At 36.4% G+C, this 16,881-nt stretch overlaps 1 protein-coding gene across 2 annotated transcripts in view; it reads left to right on the top strand.

The window, feature by feature from the left end:
- Positions 1–16,881, top strand: part of CRY1 (cryptochrome circadian regulator 1) — a 42,045-nt gene that overhangs the window by 10,732 nt on the left and 14,432 nt on the right. For both annotated transcript variants that reach the window (XM_062589068.1, XM_062589058.1), the window contains exons 2-3: positions 11,443–11,551; positions 15,636–15,778. In XM_062589068.1, the coding sequence (XP_062445052.1) occupies positions 11,443–11,551; positions 15,636–15,778 (252 nt within the window). The remainder of the gene's footprint in view (positions 1–11,442; positions 11,552–15,635; positions 15,779–16,881) is intronic.

The raw sequence follows: 16,881 nt of genomic DNA, 5'->3' as shown, positions 1-16,881 counted from the left end.
TAGTTTGCCTCCTGTTGGATTGTATTGTCTTCCACTTGAAAATGTTACTCTGCTATGCTTGCCTCTTAATGTAAATTGAATGAAAGTTTTTGAATTCAAGGTTTGTATAAATCGATCAAAAAGAACTATGGCATAAATCAGTGTGACTGAAATTTGATGCTTTTTAGGCTTAGTTCTGCAGAGATAACCTGATAACTTTTCAATGGAAAGTTGTACTGGTTAACTTTTTTCTTCTGGTGTAAGATTAATGACCATTAATAGCAATGGTGAACAGAAAACTAATAGTCAGTTTTACTTTCTGGGTTTGTGTTGTACCTTTTTATGCTCAGGCTCCACCATTCATGCAGGGTTAAATATATTTTAAAAGCAGTGAGTCAGCTTTAACTATCATTTGTGAGTTTTTTTTTTCTTTTATGCAGATTTAATATCATTCAGACCTATAACAGAGGATTATTTTTTTCAGTGTTTGCGTGGATATAATGCTGAAGCAGTCTGTTTACACTGAAGACTGCTGCCAAATATTGACACTATCTTGGAACGTGTTTATTTGCAAGTAGTTGTTAATTTTGACAGTTTTCCATTCTATTTTCTGTGAGCATGTTCTTATTTTGAATATTGACTTAGTATTTTTTGAACTTGGAACATATATTAGCTTTCATTTAACCTCTAGTAGACAGACAACTCTAAATACAGCATAGATCAACGTTACTGATCTGCTACTTGTAACTCCCAGAAGCCTTTATCTGTCCTTTTTAGAAATAAAGTTAAACTGTGATATAGAAATCCTCTCAAAACATTTCAAAAGTGAACTAGAATTTCAGCTCCTACTACTGCAGTTACGTATAACTAGAAAAGTAGGTCATTGTGGCAGGGAGTAGTCCAAACAGCCTACTGGTTGCTAGAGCAACGACCTACTTAAAGAAACTATTTTTGTTGATTCATATTGAAACACTCTACTTGCAAATGGTATAAGGAAATGATCAAGTTATGAGCAATATGGGAAGGAAAACTGCAAAGTTCCTAGTTTGTTTGTTTGTGTTTTTTTTTGTTTGTTTTTTGTTTTTTGTTTTTTTTTTTTTTTTGTCCTTGATCTTGAAGCAAGTAAAGTTTTTTTTTTTTTTTTTTTTTTTCTTCTTTCTTTCTTTTTCAGTTTGACCTCTAGTGGGGGACACCACTTCTTCACTTCTTCCTTGAAGATCTTGTATAGCAATAATACTTATCAATGGCAATTAAGTTTCCAGCTCAGAGGTTACATATGCTCCTCTGTCATTTTGACTATAGAAAAAAATTCAGAGTAAAGTTTGCATGTGTGTGTGTTTTGTTTTGTTTTTTTTCCTCCGGGGAAGCAGAACTTTTCTAGTTCTAGAAATGCTAGCGGTTTCTGACTGCCAGATATTATTCTACTTGTTTGTAACTACTCTGTCTTCATCAAAGATTAGCAGCCTTTAGGAAGGTAGTGGTGTTTCCCCATTCTTTTTTTTTTTTTTTTTTTTTCCCTCTTCCCTTCTGCCTCCCCCAAGCCTTGTGTGTTGCAACCAATTCTACTGCTGGCACAAGCAAACTAGAAAAAATAATGTGGCCATGTGTTGGGGGATGTTTTTCAGTTGTCTGCCTTTATTCTTTCAGCGGTCTAGACAGTCAAAAACCTGACAGCAGTGTCCAGGAGGTGAATTTTGGTATGGAGTGGGTGGGAAGAAGGGGACAGTTCTAAGAATAAAGTTTTCATTCTTCATAGGATAGTAGTTCGTCTAAACTACTTCTGCAGAGATAGAGTATTGCTTTTTATTTATGTAGTATAGTTAAGTGGAATATTCTGATGACTTTTTTAATTTAGTTGTTTCAAGTGAGGTACTTTGGTCATTGAGCCCAGTTTGATTCTGACCTCCTGGAGTCCAGTGAACTACTGATGTTGTGGCAGATGAAAATGTAGCTTATTTCATGCCGACAAATCTCCTTATGCTGTAAGAAAGTTGGGGTAGAAAGGAGTGTTTATGGACTCACATTGCTTAATAAATGTTTCACTTATATGTGATTTTTTTTTGGTATTTCTTAAACATTGATTCCTTCTACACTATCATTACTTGAACATGAGCAGATTGTTACAGAATCACAGAACAGTTGAGGTGGGAGTGGACCCTGATATCATGTAGTCCAACCCCCTGCACAAGCAGGGTCACCTAGAGTAGGTTTCCCAGGACCCCATCCAGACAGCTTTTGAGTGTCTCCAAGGATAGAAATTTCACAGCCTCTCTGGGCAACATGTTCTAGCACTCAGTGAAAAAGTATTTCCTTGTGTTCGGATGGAACTTGCTGTGTTTCAGTTTGTGCCCATCCTGTCAATGGGCACCAGTGGAAAGAGTCTAGTCCCATCCTCTTTACATCCTCTCTTCAGTTATTTAAATGCATTGATAAAATCTCCTTCTGTCTTCTGTTCTCCAGGCTGAGCAGTCCCAGCTCTCTCAGCCTTTCCTCATAAGAGAGATGCTCCAGTCCCTTAATTATCTTAGTAGCCGTTCACTAGACTTCTTCTGGTAGCTCTGTCTCTCTCTCATATCGAGGAGCCCAAAACTCTGGTCATGTTTACCTTGCATTCAGATATAAATGACTAATTTCAGTTTTGAAAGACCAGTTTGGAAAATCTTGGCCACCTTGATTCGTAAGGGTAGTAATGGAAAGTTAGAATAATACTGCATGTCTGACCACTGGAAGGCATGCACTGCCAAAATGAAATGCAGTCAGCTTTAATTAAAACTTTTAAGTGTAACTTTCAGGTATTTTTCTGGTATCTGAACTTCCTACCATTTTTTTGTGTATGCTAGAAGGTTTTAGGTCTTTCCTTAATTCTCTTTTCTTGCTATAATAGGTTTTCAGATATAATTCCATGATAAATCAGTTTTCTCATATCTTAAGGGCACTAAGTTTATACAGTCTAGTTGAGAAATACACATGATTTTTTCAATACTTCTGGTAAACTTGAAACTGTCTAAAATCTTAGTAGCAGCAGCAGTAGAAAATTTTATTTATTTTTTTTTTATTAAGGTAAGGGGGCAGCATAAAACTGGTTCTTCAGGATCAGCTTGCACAGGGCTTTCTTTTCTGGAATGTTAATTAAAAACAAAAATATTTCCACAAAGTTTATTTGAAGTGAAGCGTGGCTGTTATATTCTTATGGATGGGTTAGATTGTGGAAAGTACTGTGGCTGAACTATTTTGTTCGGTGGTAGGAGTAAAAAGCAGGCCAACGCTGGTTTAATTGTATCAAGCCTTATGAGCAGCTCATTTAAACAAGAGAACTTGGGCTCATGAGAATAAGCAGCTTGAAACTTACTTAACTATAAAGATATCTCTACTCTCAAATAACTGGGTTCTGTAATTTGTGTCTAGGTCCTATTTCCCTAGCTGTCCACACTGCAAATGTGTTTGTTCCCAGGCTTTCTTTCAGGGGTCCAACTAGTGTCTTCTGATATGAAGCCCAGGTGCTATTTTGGGGGATAGTTTGCTTGAGAGGTTGTCGGGAGTGTGAGTGAGTTTGCAAGGAGCCAGTTCTGTGCTGTCCTAGTAGGTGTTACGCCCTCTGCTCTTCTCAGTGGTTTTAATACCTGCTAGACATATTACAGAAGAGCACTACTTTGGCAAGCTGTAGTACTGTAATGCAATGTAATACAAATTTACCTTATCCCAGGTTATTTGAATAGAGAAAAATACAGATGACTAATGGCATTGTAGGGCTCTGGTGCAGTGTCTGGGGGTCAGAGAAGGCCCAGGATCAAGTGCCCCATGTGCTGTGTGGTTTCAGCCAGTGCACTCCGCAGAGGTCTCTAAATGTAAACTCCACCCTAGTTAGCGTAGAATCAATACTGTATTGTCTTTTGTGAGTAAATCTGAGAGTGGAGATGGGAAAAGCAGGATCTGAGTAGGCTTTATGAAGCCATGATGTTCAGGAAAACAACTTGTATCTTATATTTCTGGAAAGAATTGGCATAAGGCAAGTAACAAGGACTTTCATCTGTCAGACCAGAATTAGAGGATTAGAGAAAAATAAATGTTGAACATCTAATTTGGAACAAATGACATACTGTGAGGGAGACCTTTAAGAAGCTGCAAGTTTCTTAGCCTGGTATCACCAGAAGGCTGACCTTTGTAACAAGCAAGTAATTTGATAAATTTGCTGCTAGATATACAGGAATGAGTTTTGGGAATTATAAGTGCTTTTTTTAATGTGAAGTTTAGATTCAGATCTTTATGAAGACTGAATATGCTATTTGCTGTAAAGTATGGTTCACAAAATAGGAGCTAAATACATATTGCTGTTTGGAAGATTAGGAATGTTCCTTGAATAGGACAAAAGAAATTCTTATTATTCCCCAAGGAAGGGAGCACATAACTGAAAAAGTAGTTCAGTCAGAAAGAAATTAAGGAGGAATGATATATAAGGAAATGATAGTTTGTCTAATATAAACTAGATAGATTCAAATTTAGTTCCTCCTTAATGCAGCAGTAGCTCTTGCTATAGGTGGTATTCTGCTCCTTAGCATGTGTGAGCATGTCTTTACTACTTAGCTTCAAAGAAGATGCTTCTGGAGGGACTTGGCTTATAGATGCATGGAGATTAAAATTTTAATATTGCTTTATTTCAGTTTTAGTTATAAGCTCCCTTTTTCATCTTTTTTCAAAGAGTTCAAATTTCAATTTGTTTGTTAAGAACCAGTTTCACAGTAATCCTGAATACTGCAGCTGTACTCAGACTTGGGAGCATCTTGTCTGCTTTATCCATTGCAGTTTTGTTTTGGTTTACAGATAATAGTAACAGTTGTAAACGGTAAGGGGGAAAACGAACAAGCAATGCTTGTCTGCCTTGGTTTGTTTTTGCATGCAGATCAGCTTTTATTAACTTATGAAAGATGCTAAAGTCCCCAATTGCACTCTGAAGGCTCCCTTTTCCATTCGTTATAGAGCAAACCTTCAGGAGATTAGCTGGCTCCCAAAGCTGGTTCACTTAAGTGTCTATAGGTGAATAGTGTGAACTTTTGCCCAGTCTGGTGTATAAGCTTAAAGGAAAATACCTCTAATCAAATGCATTATTGCATACCTTCTTAGAATATGAAAGTTGCATGCTGTATTCACTGAAACGTTGTAATGTAATAAAACAAGCCTCTGTGTGACCTTGATTTGGTAATAGGAAAATATTGCTATGGCCTACTGCCAAAGAATGATGTGGAGTGTACATAACACTTAAATCCTGTCTGAGTTTAAGCTGCTTAAAGTTTCACAAGAATATGCTGCTCGTTCTGCCTAAGATGCATTGATTTGTGGAAGTCAAACAAAAGTACACTCATAAGATATTAAACTGTATATAGAAAAATTAAATATCAGGTGCTTTGCAATGTTGCATATGACTATTAAATGAAGTCTGCATTATGATTCCTCTAGAAGCAAATATGAGGAATATGTTTATCTAGATTATATTTGACTTTTATAATGACCCGACTGAACATATGGCAGAATAGCAGTTTTGTTAAATAAAGGTTCAATAGTCTCTTTTACCATGAATGGAAATAAATGTTGCATGATGTATTAATGTAATCAGTGTCTAATGCTGTAAACTTTACATTCAAATATAAAAACAGTTGATGCTATACAGTATGTAATACTCTTTATTGACTCCAGCTCTTTAGTAAAGTCTAAGAGACAAAGCAGGAATATCTGATAACAATGCTGAAAAAAAATTTGAATTGGAAAATAAAACCAAAAGACATTAGACTGTTTAAGATAATTCTGATAAACAAAATCTAGGTGGTGATCAAACATCCATAACGTCATAGTCGCTTCTTTGATAGTGCTTTTCTTTTGTTGAAGAGATTGAAATTAAAGACTTCGTGTGAGAGCTTATGATTAGATAGAAGGTGTTTTAAAAGATTGGATAAGCAGAAGTTTGGATGGATTGCCATAAGCTGGCAATTTCTAAGTAAAAATACTGGTTAAACTTAGTGCTAAAGGTTGTTTTGTTTCTATTTTTTTTACTCAACTTCCCAACTTCATCAGAGTTGGGAAGCCTAGCTACATTTCATTTTGTATTGTAGTGGTAGTGAAGGCTAACAATGCTGCCTTTCCTAACGGTTTAAATTCAGAACCTGTGTCAGTTCAGAAAAAATACAGAGTAAATTTGAAATTGAAGCTCTTTGATTGTTAATGATTTTAATATCACTGTTTTCAGATGTGAATGAGGCCTGAAAGATAGGTCATTGGACTTTTAGTCAATTCACAGTAACTGTCCTTATTTCATGCTGGCAAAGAGGGATCAGTGAGACTGCAGTTTGAGTGTTCATCATTCCTAAAAATAACTCCCAAACAAGGTTTAATTTGAAGCCTTAAAAAGAGTGTCTAAAGGAATTTTTCTTGTAAGTGTTTCTTGCAAATAAAAATGCTCCTACCTTTTTTAACAGTCTACTACTGACTTCTTCCCTGGAGAAAGTCTTTAGTCCTGTTAATACTACAGAGCCTGTATGTCTGCATGATGTGGTGTTCAGTTTTGACGGTTTTGTTAACTATGTTAACAATTAGTTATTTAGCTTTTGAATTTCTGTTAATTTCATTTGCATCTTAGTTAAACTTGTGTTACGTGAATTGGTTTCTTGCAGTCACTGTTAAGATGCAAAGGGAAAAATATCTAGCTTAGATTTTTGGATACCAAGCAGATTTTTCATACTTGATGGCTGGGAAGGTTGTGGTTTGGAGTAAACAGATAAATTTTTAAGTACATTTCTTCTAAAGAATGTGGTCTTCAAAAGCTCACATAAGAATTCTAAATATCATTAAAATAATTAGATAACCTTGAGCAAAATAGGGGTGTGATGCCTTCTAAGAGTGTTACTTGAAGATAAGTATGTTTTTCATGCATGTAGTGTTGAACATGGGCATCTTCTATGTGTTGTGATAAATAGGCCTTTTCAGTCTCCCTCAATCACCTCAGTCATACGTTACGTGATTTGCTACAGTGAAATTAACAGCAAATTTTTCCTTCTTTTGGCTTGGCTCAGGGAGGATGAAGACCAGATGCAGAAACCTGGACTAACACTCTTATCTAATCAAATAATTTTTTAATGTCCTTTCTATGTCGTCTTAATGAATTAATGCCATGTTTTTTATTCAGTGTGATGAAGGAAGTGCTTCCTTTTTTGACTGTTAGGTTGAGAGGAAGAAGTTGGTTTAGAATTGCAAACTCAGGAACATAACTTGTTCCTATAAGGAGAGATTTAAGTAGCTCACAATTGCCAGGCTTTGGTGTAAAGTGTAAGAGAGTTCAAACCTAGCAACTGTTACTTCATAGCTACTATAAAGAACTATGAACTGCTCAAAAGGTTCATGTACTGAGAATAAATGATTCTTTAGGTTTCATGTTTGGTTTCAGTTCACAGATTAATTTTCAGTGTAGTTGTGTTAAGCTAAGAAAGAAACATGTTTGTGAGCATTTTGGTGTGTCTCTTCAGAGAGAAAGCTCAAATAATTTAGCCTTGTCTGTGCTAAAATGCTACTCCTAGTTATTCTTAGATGTGTGCACTAAACAAAACATATGCATGTTCCTGTTCTGCAGCAAGTGTCCATGTGTGGAGTCAGAATAACTCTGAACTATGTTCACTTGCAAACAAGCCTTATCAGTCAAAATGAAATCTTGAAAAACTAGTTTTGTAAATCACTTTTAGTTTCAGGTCACATAATAGTTTGCACTAACAATACTGAAAATGAGGGATACTTATTCTTCTATTAGTGTGCTTAAAAATACATGTGTGTTGCATGCTCATGTTGTGGATGTGTGTAGATGTTATTACTTCTCCCCTTAATGCACGTTGATATGTGATAGATGATGCACTTAGGACAGGCAATAAATGCAGTGCATCAGAATATAATGCTGAAAATAGGGAAAAATCAGAAATTTGTCCAAGGAAGTTAGTTTGAATTTAAAAAAAATATTTTCATATAGGCATGCATTAACAGATTATATGAATTCTGAAGTTTTGAAAGGTAGGATTTTTACTCCTTTAAAGTCAAAGAAATTTAGCTTTAGATATATCCAAATACAGATGTAATTTAGCATGTATTTAACCATAATGAAGTTGCAGTGATGCTTCTATATGTCCTTAAGGAACTCATGAGAAAGATGAAAATTCTGGTTATGACAAGCATTTGCTTCCATTAGAAGTTTCTTGGCAGTTTTTGTCTAGAAACAATGATTTAAGAAAGTTCATTTTCAGCTGAGCAAGGCAATGTAAAGTCTATATAAAGTCTGTATAAAGACTTACCGTACAAATGCTGTTAACATTTTAATGAAAAATGCCTTTGATGAAAACAATATAGTGGGTCCAATAGAAATATTCAAATGTTTGAATTGCATATTTATTCTGAGTAATCATTTGCTATAAGCTGAACCCACATTCTGAAAGTCAAAATGAGTCATCTTTTATGTTGCATTACATAGATTCCATAGGGTCACTGGAGTTTAATTTGGTCTATTAACTTTGAACAATATATTTTCAGCGACAGTATTACAATTCAAGCTGGGATTTGGCTACCTTACCTTTCTTTTGTTCTGTTTCTGTTCAAGTACTGTGGTGGTTTTTGAAGGTGGTGTTTTCCCCTCACCTATCCTCCCTCCCTTCCTTATATGTGTTTGCTATGTATTCCTATATGTATTTAGGAATCTGAGTTTAGATCATTGTGAAGAACAATACTTAGTGCAGACAAACAAATTGAAGACTTGTATTATTTGGATTTTAAACTTTAAACATTTGAGTGTACCATCTGTGGGGAGTATGTTTTACTAAAGTGGATGATTGCCTTGAATTTGACACTTAACTACACTGAAGAAGCACATGTTTGTTAAATACATTAAAGTTTTCTGGAGATTGAAATGCAGGAGCAGTAAGAGATAGTTGAGAGGTAATTGAGGAGACTTTGGGAGCCCACAAAATAGAGATTAGATAGTATTAAGGGCAAGTTTAGGGACCTTGGAAGTGAATTGAAGACTGGGTCAGTGCATGTAATCTTCTTGAATAGGATTTTGCCAAGTTCAGGCTAGAAGCTCTATCTTCTTCCTAACCTAACTGATAATAGTGTAAAGACAAATCAAGAAGAGAAGAAGGAACTGAGATGGAAATTGGAGGAGGAGAATAACCCTTTCCTAAAAGGCAATAAGATTTTTGTTCAAAATACTTAGAAATGCTTTATGTTACCGCTTTATCCCATATTTTTTCCTTATATTCTGTGATATGAAGTTTTTTGTTTTTTTTTTTTTTTTTTTTTTTCTTTAATCCCATCTCCTATTCCAAAGGCATTGAGGAAACTTTTTTTAGTTTATCTTCATAGTGATTTGTGCAGTATATGTGAATGCATGTGTTCCCTGAAAGCAAGACACAAATGGATAAGATTAATGAAATAAAATCTATAATTGCAGGTTAAAAAAAGAAAAAAAAAAGTAAAAGTTGTGCTTTTTAGATGCCATCTGGAGGTAAACTTGGTCTAGGAACTTAGAGCCAAAATTCTGTTTAGTAGAAGCATATGTATTCCAATCTATTTCTTAATGACTACTGCATGGTTTCTAATTAAATGGGTATACACAACTTTTTCTTTTCTTGCCTCATAGTATACCTACCTCCTTCTTTAAGTTAGTTTTTTTTTTTTTCTTTTTTTTCAAAACTAAATTAAGCAAAGTGAGAGACTAGACATTTTAATACTTGGCAGCCAGGAAGTTGTATTCTTATACACTGACTTCTTGTATCACCTCTTCTGCTTTCTGTTACCTTTTCAAGTTGAGTGAGCCATACATTTTTGGCATGTAATTAGCTGCTAAATGATTTTCCTCACAGCCCTCTGTATGTTGTTTTTGATCAATTTTTTTCATGCAAAGTTGGAGGTAATGATGTGTGTTAGATTGGCATCATTTAAATTGCTATGAAACATAAAGATTGATTAATCTTTTATTTCACGGTTTAGAGGAGTTTACAACTGTGCCATATCCCTTTTAGCAGCAATGGCATTTTGACTGTAACTGATTGTTTTTTCAAACTGGCTTCAGTGGTTTATGAACTTCTGGTTTTTGTAAACCTTCGTTGCCCACTGCCTTAAGTGCTGTTGCCTTTGCCCTGCTGGGGACCTGCCTTTTGCAGTCTGGAGGCTGCCCTTGGCTGGTGGCTCTGGCCTGTCCCCCTGCTGCTGGGACAGTGCTTGTGGAGCTGCCAGGGCCCCATGGGCTTCAGTGTTTTCAGGCTGCTACCCTCACAGCCTTGCACCTGTGTGTGGTGTTATGGCAGTTGTTCTTGAGAAGCAATTGCCACCAGCATGGCAGTGGCCCCTTAGCTCCCCCCCCCCCCCAAACACCTTTTTCTACCCTTCGGATGTAGCTTTTGATTAGTGTGTGTGAGTCAGATAAAGCACATACCTGGTGCTTAACAACAGATGGGTAATGCTGTCCCTGCCCAGTTGATGTGTGCTTATGTCAGTGCCAACAGCATCACAAGCAGGAGAAACCGGTGAAGGGTTTGAGCAGCTCCTGATGCAAATGATATAGTTGTTATGAGAAAAGCATTGTGGAGGGAACCACCTGTTCCTGTTCTGCAGTGCCTAGGGAAAGGATGTGCATCTAGAGACTCCCATTGCCTCCCTTCCTGTCTGGCTGCCAGGGAAAGTGTTCCTTTTTCCTCTCTTTTCTTTTTATTTCTTCCCAAAGCCAACTTGCAACATTAGAGCCAATGTCTGTCATCAGCTAAGGAACCTGCTAATGAATCTTTGTGCAGGTGAACCTGTCTCAACATCCTTTGTTTGACAATCTTTTTTTTTTCTTTTTTTTTCTGGAAGACTTGCAGATTTGAAGCACCCTTCTCTCTCCGCTTACCCTTTCCCCTTTCTTTTCCTTGTTTGTTTGTTCAATAAAAAATTTAGGTGGGATTATAGCCAAAATGCATGAAGTTTTCTGTTTTAAAGAGGGTGTTTTTATAAATCAAGGTCAGAAGGATTGTCATCTAGTCTTACCTCTGATGTGTTGTTTTCAGTAATAATTTAGGCTGCAGTGTTATAAGGGGGACTTGAATTAAGTTTAGCAGTAGTAGCAGCTAATTGTCTGTGATACGCTTTTTCTCCTTAGGGTGACAGTATACTTCTAGTTAAGTCTTGATTGTGTTTTAATACATTCTAAAGTTAATTAGTGTTGAGGTGAAAATTGAAATGACAGTGCAGTTTAGTTTTCCGAATTAGGTATCGTTGAGTATACGATTGCTATCAAACTACTGTAAACTAAGTGTAATTAGAATGTGAACGTGAACAGAAGTCTGCACAAAATACTGAAGATCTGTAAAATTTTGTTTTGTTATTCCTTTCAGTTCCCTTTCTCTATCTTAAATTTGTCCAATCTGCTTTGGAAAGTAATGTTTGTTTTTTTGCAATTCTTTGCAGATTTCTACTTCAGTGTCTTGAGGATCTTGATGCTAATCTACGGAAACTGAATTCTCGTTTGTTTGTTATTCGTGGACAGCCAGCAGATGTTTTTCCTAGACTTTTTAAGGTAAATGCTAGAAATATGTGCAATTAAAATACTACATTCTTTTTTCCACTTTGCTTCTGCCTGTAAATGTGACTGTCAGACTGGTTTCAACTAGGAATATTTCTTGTTCTAATACACTTTAACACAAGTCCTGTGTTATGTGAACAATTAACAATATCCTTTCTGCAGTTTCTCTCAGGTTGTTTTTTTGTTGGGGGGGGCAGAAAGGAGGAGTCTGCTAACATGCTTATCACCCACTAAACTGAACAATCTTAGACTTCAGTTTTGTGTTTCTTTTCTCTCTGGAAATAAAAGCAATTTCTAATGGTTTGCTAAGTATAGGTAAATTATGTATTATTAAGGTTTCTTTCCAAGTGCCCTTTGAAATACTGAAAAATGACTCTGTGCAGCTGAATCCAGGTTCAAAGCCTGACCTGTAAAAATAATACTTAGGTCAAACTTCTGCTGTGGTTTGTTTTTATTTAACATTAAAATGGTTTTTTTGATAGGCTTTTATCTGGTAATAGGCTTGCTGGAAAGCAGGGTTACCTGTGTTCCCCTCTTAAATATTATTCTTGCCTAGTTTGAGGAAGGATTCCTGCATATTTGGCCTCCTTTTTAATCTTTTTTTAAAGTAATAAGTACCTGAAAACTCACAATTGTTCTTGATCTAGAGAAACAGTGAAAGTTGAACCTAAGATTGGAAATTCTCATCTTTAATTTCATTAGATGCCTCTTCTTTGCAGGCTAACTATTTAAGCTTCTCAAAAAGTGATTTCTGGTCTAGGAAGTTAAGGCTTTTGTGGGAAAGACTTACTATTGAACAAATTTTAAAACCGTTGAGGATTATTACTGATATTAGATTAGCCTTCCCTGGTCAATAGTGTGTTTAAGGTGACCGTATTACAATAAGATAGTAAAAATGAATACTTTGCAAATTGATTTATTTATTTTTTTAAGTTCTTGGAGAATAACTGGATTGAGGTGCCTGAGACAAGCATGATGGTGGTGGTGGGGAATACTTTTTTTTTTTTTCCTCAAAGGATTGCCTGTTCAAGAACTTCATTCACAAATTTTCATCATCAAACTATCGAAAGTCTTCAGAATTTTAGCCTTTATTCTCATGTTTTAATTAAGAGTTTCTAATTGGATGATATTTTAACTGTTCTGTTCTTGATTTCCAATTGGTGAAGAATTTCCTGCAGGACTATATGACATTTGCTGCTGCTCACAGCAGTATTTGGATGTCCAAAGTGACTTTGTCTTCCAGCCAGTTTGGTTTGATCCCATTTAAAGAGGGGGCAAAGATCTTGCGGTTACTTTCATCTCAGGTTCTGGTACCATGTCAGAATTGCAGTACTTCATATAGCTTGCTTGAAGTTTTTGTTTTTCTGCTGCTTATTGGTAGCTACATTAGAATTGCCTTGACATCTTAGTAACTGCTATGCATGTTGTTTTCTGTATTTGAGCCACCTGGGATGAATTTTTCTATATTTTTTGATGATTTTGACAATTCCTATTTCAGACTTTTAGTACTAGGCTACTTACATTTAACTGCATGGGAGATCACCACATCTTCAGAACATAATTTTAGTGCTAAGAAGGTAATGAATACAACCTGTTGTGCAGATAGTGTATAGCGTTCAAGTAAGAATGTTTGTCTGTTCAGGTCTTCTGGTTCCTCAAAATACCAGTAAGTGTCTTTATTGTCTGTATTTTAGTTGATTGTAGGGCTTTTCAGGACAGCATGCTTTAACCTCAAACAAGTAAGAAGCATATGCTTAAGCTTCTAAAGACTTCTTTAACTTCTGATAGAAGACTACAGAAATGTGCATCTATCTTATATAACTAATCTCACAGGCCTTTTCTGCCTGAGCTGTATCTGTGTATCAGGCATGTGCAATTGTGCAGAAGACACATAACATTGTGAACCAAATATTTCAGATCATCATCATAAATATCCCACAAAAGTGAGCAACCATCATGAGCCCGAAGAACACATGTAAATGTCTTTTTTGTCTTGAAGAGGATAACTTTAAATAAATCATGTTAGGAGTTGGCGGGTGGTGGAACTTCTGCAGGGTTGTGTCAGGAACCCAGTCATGGATCCCTGGGAATGAATGCTTCACAGTGGTTTTCTGATAGGGCTGCTTTTTGCACAAAGCTGAATGACAAGTCCTTCAGCAAGCAGGATGTTGATCTATCTGTGTTCTTGCAAAAGGCCTTGTGTAATGTTTAGGTTTTTTCAAATATATGACTTTGCTTTCTTCTTTTCTGTCCACGTACAACTCTCGAGAGCAGCTTTGTTCCCCTTAAGACACTGAATTCAGCAGCACCTAACAGCATTACTGATAGCAGCAGTAGGCTGCCATCCTCTGGAGTAGAGCACAGAGGCAGAATATTTTTACTTGTGGATTTTGCAGGTCTCTGGAATTTTATCGTATTTATTTTCTTCTAAGTAACTTGAAAATGGTGGTTCTATCTGACTATGCAGAGATTGGACTTCTGCTTGTAGCAGCACTCAGTTACTCCCAAACTTGATAGGTTTTGGCCCTTTCTGTTCCATTTGTGTCTGCCTGCTCTGTATCTCAACTCTGAGACTACTTTGATAAAGAAAACAGAAGTCGGGCAATCTCTAATTCTTTACATGCATCCATGTTTCTAAAAGAATTCACCACAAAGAATAGTATGTGCAAAGTGATTTGTGTCCATGTTTCTGAGTGCCTAGCTTGTGCTAATATGGCCTGGCTGTATTCACACTACATAGTATTTGTATGAGAGTTCTTGGGAACCTGTGGGGTATGACTGTGGCCCTTGGACACATTTTTAGTCTTTTCAAAATGCCTGAGGAAAGAAAGATTGTGCTGCAGCCTGTCAGACAGTGATTTTATATTATGAAATGGAAAATAAATGTTTTATGAGGGTGTGGGAGGTTGCTTGAGAGTATAAGGCCTTCTGGGACTGTGCTGGCTGATGGCAAAGTGGAAGGAGCCAAACTGCCTTCTATCAAGCCATTGCTAGAATGACCTGTCCCCAGAGCTGTGTCTGGACTTCAGGGGGGGAGCTAGAGAATCCAGAGGTGAAACAGCACCCCAGGTGAATAGGGTGAGGTACCCTGTATCTCCTTGGTGTAAACCCAGTTCTCTTAACTGATCTGGCAATGTGACTAAATCACCGATCTAACAGATCTGGGATTGGAAAGGCTTTTCTGAGTTTGATTGGCAGGGGGACTTTCTAGGATCATTTGGGCATAACTTTATCAGTTTTCTACTGTTTCAGATAGCCTTTAGCTATGTCATACATTTCTTCATTTTTTTTTCTCTCCTGCTGTTTTTTTGTTGGCCTTGGTGACAGCATGTGTGGGTAAAATATAGTGGCCTGTGGCATAAAGTATATTAGGCTTACTTGAAGGTGTCCTCCTTAAGAGATTGGAGTGTGTGGTATGTGTGCGTGTATTTTGTTGTTGTGGGGTGTGTGTGTGTGTGTGTGTCTGTCTGTGTCTCTCCCTCCACTGCCTTCCTTGTCTTTGAGAATTTGAAGGATGTTCTGGATGGGGAGGGAGAGAAGGACTGGGAAAGGGAGGAAAAGTGTGTGGTAGTTGATCTTTTGCTTATTTTCCACCTTTCCCCCTCCTGTTGTCTTCAAGTGATTTTGGAAAGAATTTGAATTCATTTCTCTCGAGTAGCTTAACCTCTGCTGTTGAAGCTGACAGGGGTATGTAAAGAGCAGTATCTTGCTCTGCAGAGGAAAAGCTGCTGAATTATGTCCAGAAGAGACCCTGTGTTATCTCTCTTCCTTTAGTATTTTTTTTTGAGGCAACCTAAAGTTAGAGCAGAGTTTTCCGATTTTGCACAGATGTAGTGGGCCAGATCAGTAAAGGTGGCTTGTGTGTGTGCACGTTTGATTCCTGTTTAGATGCCTAAATCGTGGGTTTTATTTCTGTAAGGCTGTATATCTTAATGTTTTGTACCTTTGTGCATCTTTGCCAATTATTGATGGAAACTAGCTGTTGTTCCATCCTGCCTGTCCTTACAATTCTCTTTTCTCTCACCTACCATCAAGCAACTGAATTGTTGAAAGATCACGTTTTTATTCTATGTTTCAGGAATGGAACATTGCAAAACTTTCTATTGAATATGATTCTGAACCATTTGGAAAAGAAAGAGATGCAGCAATTAAGAAACTGGCAAGTGAAGCTGGAGTGGAGGTCATTGTTCGAATTTCCCATACGTTATATGACCTAGACAAGTAAGTTACCTTTTTGTTTTAAATCTTTTGTTGAAGATAATGGTATGACTCTTACGTAGTATCTGGTTAATTATTGTGTGCTGCTTTCTATGCAGAGCACGTTGCATCTTTAGTAGATAAGGCTAAAGACTTGTTCCATGTTTTTCCTTCATTCGTCCAAATCTTATTACATACTGAGTATAATTTTGCAACTCCAAAATTGATCCAGAAAACCTGAAAATGTAGTGTTGTTTTGGGGATTTTTTGAAAGTAATGGTCTGGTTAATTATAGTGAAGTATCTCATACAGTCCTTTAATTTTTCCAAAATAGTATCTGTTGTAGTTCAGTATATGCTAACCATAACAGTTGAATACCATTGCTCTGTACCCACTGCATGTTTAAGGCTTAGCTAAAAAGAGTAAAAATAATTGTTTTGTCCTTACTTTACTTACAAGTAAGCTGACATTTTTTTCAAGAAGTATTTCCTAACTGCTGTGTATTCAATGAATAGTTGGGGATAGTTTGATATTTCTGTATTGCATTACTTAATGTCTTGTTAATATTTTTCCACAGATCTCTGTTTATATGGATTAGCATTAACTCCCTATTATAGAAACATAATCCACAAGCTATTTAAAAGTATGACTTGGCTTCTCTTAACATTGAGTAACTTAATGTGGTAGATTCCTACTTCCCTTCCAGTGAAGGAGGGAATATTTTTATTGTTTTTAAGCCAATAGCAATTTTTATCATAATTTGAAATCTTCCTTTCTTTTCTCCTCACCCCCTTTCCTCAACAGTTGATTTCATCTAACACTTTCTGTAAATTATTTTTTAGAGGATTTCCTGACTTCTGATTTAAGTATATTTAAGGCTGGACAATGCAGAGTATGAAAATTGTGTGTTTTGACAGCAGATGTGGTGTATAAATTTTAGCTTAATTTTTTTCACACATTAAACACTTGTACTTTGGACAGTTGTCTCAATATCAACTAAAAGTATTTTTCTATGCGAATAACTTAATTTTGTTTTAAAAATGGTTTTGGTAACTTGAGTGTGTCTCTATGTAGCTGTGGTCTATCTGCTGCTTTGCTGATACATATTTTGTTTCCCTTGAGCTGGG

Source organism: Rhea pennata, chromosome 1 (genome assembly GCF_028389875.1).
Source record: "Rhea pennata isolate bPtePen1 chromosome 1, bPtePen1.pri, whole genome shotgun sequence".
Lineage (NCBI taxonomy): Eukaryota > Metazoa > Chordata > Aves > Rheiformes > Rheidae > Rhea > Rhea pennata.
The sequence above is the reverse complement of the archived record's forward strand: the minus strand, read 5'-3'. Positions and strand labels throughout refer to the sequence as shown.